Genomic DNA, 8543 nt, shown 5'->3' on the forward strand with positions numbered 1-8543 from the left:
TAGTTGGCAGCAGTGAGCCAGTCGGCTCACTGCTGCCAACTAATGGTCAGAGGTTGAACTACAACATAAAAATGAACGGCTGGCAGGAAAGTTGACATTTTAAACCTTAATAAAAAATCGATACAGGGCTTTAGAATATCGATACAGTATCGGGAAATGAAATATCGCGATATTTCAGTGTATCGATATTTTCTTACACCCCTAATGTGAACTAAGCTTTACGTTCCAATGTGTCCGCTTGTGAAGTTTATGCAACAAACTGACAGGATGACAGAGAGTTGGTCTTTAAAGTTTCTGATGAGTTTTACTCATTATGAATCAGAGTACATAGAAATGTATACATCAGGGTATTTTTCCACAGTTTAAATCAAAACATCTCCACATTTACCACAGAATCAGACAAAAACTTCAAACAATAAGTTACATAATTAAAGAAGTGAATGTATTTGTAAAAAACAGTAACAGAATAATAAGTAATATGTAAGAAATGATGACTTATATCTTACTAGTTATCAATGTCAATGTCAAACTTTATTTATAAAGTGCTTTAAAACCAGCCAATGGCTGCACCAAAGTGCTGCGCAGCAGTCTATAAACAACACAAAAATTGCTAAAATACATAATAAATTACAACGAACAATAATAAGAACAGATAAAAGTTACAATGTCAGGTCTAATATTAATTAAATGCCGTAGAGTGAAAGTTGTTCCATAGATTGGGAGCAGATACAGCAAAAGCACGATCACCTCTGCTCCTAAGTCTGGATCTAGGAACATCAAGAAGCTTCTGGTTGTTCGACCTCAATGTTCTGGATGAAGAGTGAACATGAAGGAGATCTTGTAGAAAGGTTGGAGCAAGGCCATTCAAAACTTTAAAAACTAATAATAAAATCTTGACGTAAATAGAAAAAGTCGGATTTGTCAACTGAATTCACTTGCTTATCCAGTTTCAAACGGATGTCAAAGATAACACCAAGATTTTTAACAGCTGTCTGATAAAATGGAGATAAAGATCCAAGGATTGATACAGGGTCACTTCCAGTATTTTTCTGTCCAAATAAAATGACTTGAGTTTTGTTATCATTCAAATGGAGAAAATTTGAGTCCATCCATGATCTCACTTCACCTAAACAGTCTAACAGAGACTGTAAAGAATTATCCTTATTTTTCCCCATTAAAGGCATATAAATCTGTACATCATCTGCAAAAAAATGGAATGAAATCTTAAACTTTCTAAAAATGTGTCCAAGAGGCAGCATATACAGTGAAAACAAAACAGGGCCCAGAACTGATCCCTGAGGGACTCCATACTTTCAAGGTGCTTCAGCAGTTATTTTGACCTTCCTTACATATTTATTATATGAAAATAAATAAATATGAAAACACGTGACTTTGATCCTTTTGGACAATTTTACGTTTGTGTAACGTCACTGTTTGTACAAGTACAAACCCATTTATGCACTGAAAGTAAAAAATAAATCATATCAAAAATCTCCAAATAAAATGTTTCCCTCTTTTCCTGACAAGTACTTTTAGAGTCCGTGAAATAAATATTTTCACACTCATAATACAAACTGGTTTACCACTGATAATGACTTGTACCAGTGCAGGTATTTGGATATTTTAGTCTCTGTAGTAACATAATAGTTTGTTTTAGTTCTACAAGTTAGCTTAATTTTTATTTTTGTGTTCTCAGAATGGCTGGAAACAAAAAGAAAAACAAACTAATATTTCCAGAAGGTTTTTCAGTTGTGTAAATGAAAACCATTTGTTGATATTTAGGTTTGCGTTACCTGCTGGCTGAAGGTTTAACTAAGCTCTAAAACATAGTTTTGTTTTGTTTGTGCAGTTCTGTCAGTCTCATGTCGAAGATGTTTGTTCAGACTCAGATCATGACCTCAGCGTGGAACGGAGCCTCCGGCATGGCGAAACCTGTGAGTTTACATGAATTTACATCAAACCAGCGACACACTCTGCTTACAGCTTTACGGGTTATTCATATCACATTTGTTGTTTTAATTATGGTCAAATGTCCAGTGTGCGTTGATTATTACAGTTTTATTTGCTGTCTCCTTCCACGACTTCTTAAAAAGTTTTTATAAGTTGTGTTTGACTTGATCTTCTGCTGGAACATCTGCAGCCTCCTGCTGCTCTGAGTCGTGTCATTTCTTGTTTCTCTTTGATGTGTCAACCTGCCAGGGCCTGCATGTCAGAACTAGCCTGTACAGCTAACCTTGGCACTTTACAGGGTTCAAAACTCAACATTATCTTCTTCAACCCGTCTCTCCTAGAACTACTCGGTACCGTCTCGGATCCAGACGGACGTAAACCTTCCGTCTCTGAAGAAGCTCGCTCCGTCGGACAGCATCTCCAGAGAGCGTCTGTTTGTGGTGTTCCACCCCTCCCCTCTGCCCCACGACGTGCTGGAGGACATTTTCTGGTAAATGAGGCGTTCTGAACAGCATCATGTTAACACACAGAAACACATTCCTCACAGAACAGCCTCGTAATAAGAAAAGAAGCAGCAGGTCCACGCCTCAGTTCTGACTCAGGTTGTTTGGTATGGCACAGTATGAGGGTCAAAATTAAGACTAATGTGCAACCAGCGGTTGCTACACGCTTGTAGCAGGAGGCTTTATCCATACCTAAGCCAGCTATTGATCTGATTATTGATAGGCCGGCACCCGCAAATGAGAAGGAGAATATTCCTTTGTGGTTGCATTGAAGAGGCTAGTCACTAGCATGGATAAGCTGGCGTTAGCATCAGTGAGGCTAGTGACTAGCATGGATAAGCTAGCGTTAGCATCAGAGAGGTTAGTGACTAGCATGGATAAGCTAGCGTTAGCATTGGAGAGTCAAGTGACTAGCATGGATAAGCTAGTATTAGCATCAGAGATGCTAGTGACTAGCATGGATAAGCTAGTGTTAGCGTCAGAGATGCTAGTGATTGGCATGGATAAGCAAGTGTTAGCATCAGAGAGGCTAGTGACTAGCATGGATAAGTGTTAGCATCAGAGATGCTAGTGACTAGCATGGATAAGCTAGTGTTAGCATCAGAGATGCTAGTGATTGGCATGGATAAGTGTTAGCATCAGAGATGCTAGTGACTGGCATGGATAAGCTAGTGTTAGCATCAGAGAGGCTTGTGACTAGCATGGATAAGCTAGTGTTAGCGTCAAAGAGGCTAGTGACTAGCATGGATAAGCTGGTCTCCTACTTTTTTAGACACAAACAAATAAAGAAAACTTTCTCAGCAGAAATGGAATTAGCAGCTGTATTCGCCCTTGTCTATTGTTCGATGGCGGTGTTTATTTTTCTTTGCTAAATTATGAGAAACATCTGTATATGACGTTATAATTTTTAATTCAGTATAGAGAGATAATTTAATACACTGTCAAAAACTGTAAAAAGCCCCAACTTGATAGTTCTGGCTTTTCGCATAATTCGACTAAAGGAAAAAAAAACACAGTTGTCGACAAATAGACAAACACAGCTGCTAACTCAGGTGGTAACTAAAGCTGTCTTCTTCTCAGTAATATGTTTTATGTTTAATATTTATGCTTGATGTCATGTTGAACAGTAAATTCAGTCTGAGGAACACTTGTCAGTGCATGGAACTTATAAGTTTTACATGTCAACCATTTTTGTTGAGAAAGTTTTCTTTATTCCAAAAAGTTAGTGTTTTATACTGTAGATGAGCAGCCTAGGCATGCTAGTCGCTAGCCTCTCCAATGCTAACACCACCATATCCATGCTAGTCGCTAGCCTCTCCAAAGCTAACACAACCATATCCATGCTAGTCGCTAGCCTCTCCAATGCTAACACCACCATATCCATGCTAGTCGCTAGCCTCTCCAAAGCTAACATAACCATATCCATGCTAGTCGCTAGCCTCTCCAATGCTAACACAACCATATCCATGCTAGTCGCTAGCCTCTCCAATGCTAACACCACCATATCCATGCTAGTCGCTAGCCTCTCCAGTGCTAACACCACCATATCCATGCTAGTCGCTAGCCTCTCCAATGCTAACACCACCATATCCATGCTAGTCGCTAGCTTCTCTGATGCTAAGACTAGCTTATCCATGCCAGTCGCTAGCCTCTCCAATGCTAACACCACCATATCCATGCCAGTCGCCAGCCTCTCTGACACTAATGCCAGCTTATCCATGCTAGTCGCTAGCCTCTCCAATGCTAATGCCACCATATCCATGCTAGTCGTTAGCCTCTCCAATGCTAATGCCAGCTGATCCCTGCTAGTTGCTAGCATGGTTATGATGAATATCCAGAGAATATCCATCTCAGAGGTTGTAAACCGAGCTGGAGCAGGTTTCATCTGACAGATGCTTCTCCTGTCTCTGCAGTCGCTTCGGGACTCTCATCGAGGTTCATCTGGTTCCAGGAAGAAAGGTTGGATACATGAAGTACGCTGACAAAAAGGTATGTTTCAAAACATTTTACTGCTTTAAGATGCAAATTAATGTAAAGGCATTCAGTCTTTCATGGCAGGGTGTAAAACTGATTTGATTTTGAGCAACGACAGAGTGAAATAAATAAATTTATTGTGTGATCTCATGTGAATAACTGAGCTGCTAAAGCCTCAAATTTTATCTCAATATTTGTAAAATAAACTGAGTTAGAGGTGTGCTGTTTTAAATCACTGACTGTTTGGAATAAGATGAAAGTTAATTATCTGTAGAGGTACAGCCAGGAGTTATTCATGTTTCATTGTGATCTGATGAGACATTTTACTAACAGACAGGCAGAAATGTTGCCTGTGTTTTATGCTGCAGTCCGCACCTTCATTTAAAAGTTGTTGATCCTGTTATCATGTGGTCAGTGTGTGTGTGAGCGTAGAGAAAGGAACGGTCTAAACATGGTGACTTGTTGTCTCCTGCTGTGTGTCAGAGTGCTGACGAGGCCATGGCAGTGCTCAACGGTCAGGTCATTAACGGAGTGAAGATGAAGGTGATGCTGGCTGACCCTCCCAGAGAGGAATCCCACAAACGTCCTCGTACCTACTAGGACATGAACGGTAAGTGTTGGAGGTCACAGGAGGAAGTAAAATCACCTGAACTGACACAAAGTATTTTACTGTTGCATTTGTTTACTTTCTGGTATTTTGTACAAAAACCTAAAAAAGAAGAGCAGCCATTCTTTCAGGAGGAGTCATTTCTGCACGTGTTGCTGTCAGAAATGATCCGATTAGATGAGCTGACTGAGAACAAATGAACCGTTAGCTGAATGATGGAGAACGTAGAGTTTTAATGACGTCACTTTAAAGACACGACTGTTAGAGTGCAGACTCAGTGCTCGCTGTAGAGACTCACAAAGAACTTGTTTGTGTTGACATCATGTCAATAATCCTTCACTGAAAGACCTTTAATCCATGTGAACTGCAGTCTCCCTGCTGAGCTGAGAGTTAAAATTCATTCATTCATAAAATCAAAAGAAAATCTGCAGTTTATAAAATAAAACAAGTCATAAATGAAATGGAAAAACAGAAAGAAGAAAAAACTATTTTATTAAACATTATGAGTTGTTTATCTTCTAAGATGCTCTACAAATAAAGAAATGCTGTTGAAACGATGGGAAGAAGCACGTCCACACTTCATCAGTTCTGGGTTTTAGGTGTCAGGAAATCAGTCTGGATTTCAGACAGTTTCTATAATTATTTAAATCTAACTGTACAAAACACAGGACAGATTCCAGCGTGTCTTTATTCCTTAAAGGGAAACACAAAGCTGTGCAGCCCTGCTGCTACAGATCAGCTACGTGTGTGTGTGTGTTTGTGTGTGTGACACACACACAGGAGGGAAGCCATCAGCAGTGAGCTCAGACAAGCAGCTGCAGTAAACTTGAGGAAGGTTAAATGCTTCATTTCAACATGATCACATTTTACATTTGATATTTTTAAAAGCAGTAGTCAGAAATATACCGTCTCCATTTTTAAACCTTTTGAACAAACTCGACAATTTCTCCTCCGTAAATTTGGGGTTAAAGGTCAATTCTACGACGACGTATTAGGGCCACGTTGCAGATGAAAAACGAAAAAGGGAGGAGCAAATCTCTGAGAAAAAAACTCAGAAATTCTGAGATTAATTTCAGAAATTTGAAAAAAAAAACGGGAAATTCTCTTATTTTGAAAAGTCGCAAATTTGCGAGAAAAAAACTCAGAAATTTCCATAATTAAAGGCAGAAATTTGCTTTTTTTTTTTTAGTTTTTAAACTAGAGCGGATTATAGAAGCTCTTGGTAGTGCAAACAGGTTAGCCATTCCTGAAAACTCAAGAGTTTTTTTCTCATAAATTTACAAGTTTTTTACTTGTAAATTTCTGCCTTTAATTTAGGAAATTTCTGAGTTTTTTTCTCACGAATTTGCGACTTTTCAAAATAAGAGAATTTCCAGTTTTTTTTCTTGTTAATTTCTGAAATTATTCTCAGAATTTGAGTTTTTCTTGGAGATTTGCTCCTTTTTTCATCGGCAAAGTGGCCTTGTTACGCCGTCGTACAAATCCATCTTTCTACATTGAAAAGGATTATTATTATTTTTATCTCAGGAGTGGGCGTCCCAAATTCACCCTGAGGTCAGACTGTGCAGATCTCAGAGAAGTGATAAAAACCTCACAGCTTCAGCTCACGCTGTAGGCCTCAGTTGCAGGTTAAAGGTCACGTCTGGACAGTTAGTAAAATACTGAACAGGTCTGGCTTCTTGTCCCCCCCTCAGAGAGTGAGGAGGGGAGCTGGAGACCCCCTGTCTTGTCCCAGAACTGATAGAGGGTGGACTGTTTTCCTGTTCCTATTGTAAAAAGCCAGTCAGTGAGAAGATGTGAGCAGGTTTGGTTGTTTCCTGTCGGTAACCCTGCAGCTTCTTGTTCCCCAGGTGACTGATGCCATGACACAATGACACCTGACCTGACAGACCAACAGACATCTACACAGCTCTCGACCTCTGACCCGACCTTTGACACCTGTCTGACTCATAATCAGTCTGAAGAGCAACATGTACAGTGTGCTGCGGGTCAGTCATGCATTTCTTTGTTTTATGTGTAGAAGTTTAGCTTTTAGGACCATAGAAAACATGTGAACTTGTAGAACTGAACCTTTGTTGCAGAGTTTTCTTTATTCACAGCTGTTGGCGAGGTGCTGACATTTAAGTTTTAAACTGTTTAAAGTTAGTTTAGATCTGGTCTCAGTTTTTTTTCTCTGACCTGTAATCAGAATATTGATTCAGTTTATAAAGTGTTTGTTCTTTCAAATAATAAAAAAATACCCAACGCTGTCCAGATGTCGACTCTTCTTTTACTACATGAGCCAAGAGCTCAACTTCAATCTGCATTTGTTAAAGCTCCTGCTTTAAATCCTTCACAATAAAAGTCTTTGAACACATTCACAATAAGAACAGAGACTGCTTCAAGAGTGGCTCAAGTCTTGATGTAGACATACGATGCTTTTAAATCCTTTTTCACATTTAAATCCTTCAGTTGGGTCTTTATAAAGTGAAACTACAAAGCTTTGCTCTGAATTCCTTCTTATTCTAACTTTACCAGCTCCTCTTTCACCACTTTTCTGCTGAATGCCTCAAAGCAGCTGGTTTTGATACTGTTCCTTTAAGACGCTTCAAGCTCCGCCCCCCATCCTGCTTCCAGACCGGTCCACTCCAGTTTGACAGAGGGGGTTATGTTTTCTAGCTTATAGAAACGTTTTATTTACAATTGAATTGAAATAGTTCATCCAGCCTTACATGTTGGAGCCAGAGTCTGACTCAGATGAGAGGAGAGTTAAGATGAGGAAATTGTATTTTGTAAGTCCAGACCTTATTGGTCAGTTCCTTTGCAGATAATTTGAACAACATGACAGAAACTAGAGCAAACTGAACGGGCTGAAACATCTAAACCTAACAGAATATAAAGATATTTTTGCAGCATCAAGAGAGACTTAATTAAACTTTTCTGCATTCTAGAGGCTCCAAGTCCACAAAATGTATTTAACAGCTAAAAAAGTGAATTTTGCAGATAAACTAAGGGTTATTAGGGGTGTCTGGCAGATCCAGGGTTCCCACACCTTGGTCAACATCAAATTCAAGGAACTTTCAAGGACTTTTCAGTACCAATTTCTTCAAATTCAAGAATCACGCAATTACCTATTTCTACCACAGAATGTTACCAATAAACAGGTTTAATATAAATTCAATGAAAAACTGAACATAGTTGTTGAGTCAGAATCAATGAAAGAAAGTGGATTAAATGTTTACCCTACATTTATATCTACAAACATGGACATGTAATTATGTCCTGGGAGGTTCAGCAGCTCAGTTTGGGAGGAGGGGATGTGAACATCCAGACGCTCGGTGAGGACTGGGAGCTGTGGTGCTTCACCAGAGCTCAGAAAGAACGACCCGCCTTACTCTGCTCTGATTGGATAAAACTATGACTATGGTTCACGTTATTTGTTGAAAGCCACATCAGTTTATTGTAATCCTGAGTTATCCACCCACTGCAACAAATTTAAGTTTTTTAAATTTATATATATATATATATAT

The 8543-nt window shown here is 39.1% G+C and overlaps 1 protein-coding gene across 1 annotated transcript in view; it reads left to right on the forward strand.

The window, feature by feature from the left end:
• LOC106531077 (RNA-binding protein 45) overlaps positions 1-7287 on the forward strand; it is a gene marked incomplete at its 5' end in the record, with an annotated part of 7890 nt that extends 603 nt beyond the window's left edge. Inside the window, 5 exon segments of the mRNA XM_014026843.1 lie at positions 1850-1934; positions 2292-2440; positions 4367-4442; positions 4911-5037; positions 6885-7287. Of these exon segments, the coding sequence (XP_013882297.1) occupies positions 1850-1934; positions 2292-2440; positions 4367-4442; positions 4911-5027 (427 nt within the window).
• Positions 7288-8543: the final 1256 nt, after the last annotated feature.

This window comes from Austrofundulus limnaeus, unplaced genomic scaffold (genome assembly GCF_001266775.1).
Source record: "Austrofundulus limnaeus strain Quisiro unplaced genomic scaffold, Austrofundulus_limnaeus-1.0 Scaffold595, whole genome shotgun sequence".
In the NCBI taxonomy this organism is placed as follows: Eukaryota; Metazoa; Chordata; class Actinopteri; order Cyprinodontiformes; family Rivulidae; genus Austrofundulus; species Austrofundulus limnaeus.